The sequence below is a fragment of the Morone saxatilis genome, unplaced genomic scaffold (assembly GCF_004916995.1).
Source record: "Morone saxatilis isolate NCDOM2014 unplaced genomic scaffold, NCSU_SB_2.0 Contig18, whole genome shotgun sequence".
NCBI lineage: Eukaryota > Metazoa > Chordata > Actinopteri > Moronidae > Morone > Morone saxatilis.
This window is the reverse complement of record NW_023339740.1, coordinates 26,429,841-26,430,721: the sequence shown is the minus strand read 5'-3', so window position 1 is coordinate 26,430,721 and position 881 is coordinate 26,429,841. Positions and strand designations below refer to the sequence as shown.

The window sequence follows — 881 nt, the reverse complement described above, 5'->3', positions numbered from 1 at the left end:
CAGTCCTGCTGGATTCCACCAGTCCACAAATTTGGCAGATTTAACCTCAACTAAACCACCACAGTAATGATGCCATTAGCTGAAGTGTGTGTGTATTTTTTGGTTTGTGCAGGCATCCATCATGACAGGAACAGCCATCAGTCTGGGTGTAGATGGTGTCAACAAGCCTCAAGCTGAGGCCATACTGAGCCACAGCAGGATGAGCCCAATGCGGAGAAATTCTCTCCTGCACCAGGCTACACACCTCCACCAGGGTGCCCATTTGCACGAGGAGGCACACCTGCATGAGGAGGCCCAACTGCACCAAGGTAATTCAATGATAAATATGACAGACTCCCAAAGGTAGCTCTCTCATAATATAGTACTGACAAATGAAAAACATACAAGCCAATGTTGTGTATAGTAAGTGCTCTTTACAATTTGAAATACTATTTTAATTTCATTTAAAACTAATTCCACCCAGATGCCCACCTGCATCAAGAGGCCCATTTCAACCATGAGGCCCACCTGCACCATGAGGCCCACCTGCACCAAGGGGCCCACTTTCACCAAGATAACCAATCCCCTCTCCTGCAACACGAACCCAAGCCCAAGGCGTCATTGAGAGTGTCAGAGAGGACGTGGGAGTCTCGTCGGATCAAAGAGGAGATGCAGGGGATTCTGTCCCCGACACCTCTGGAGCTGCACAAAGTGAGTTCAAACCTCTTTCTGGAGACTGGTGTGGTTTCTGTTCTGAGTTCAATTTAATGTTGATAGGATTAGGTGTAGTGATGACATGAGTGTAAACACCAAGAACAAATGTAAATGTAAACTAAATCCAAAATTTCAAAAATGTGTTCACTTACTTGAAGCAGCGGTAACTTTTAAAAAACAACTTTCTG

General features: G+C 45.4%; 1 protein-coding gene across 1 annotated transcript in view; it reads left to right on the top strand.

Annotated features, from left to right (window-relative positions):
- LOC118328894 (glutamate receptor-interacting protein 2-like) overlaps positions 1–881 on the top strand; it is a 164,366-nt gene that overhangs the window by 153,333 nt on the left and 10,152 nt on the right. The window contains exons 22-23 of the mRNA XM_035662820.1: positions 113–308; positions 464–690. Of these exons, the coding sequence (XP_035518713.1) occupies positions 113–308; positions 464–690 (423 nt within the window). The remainder of the gene's footprint in view (positions 1–112; positions 309–463; positions 691–881) is intronic.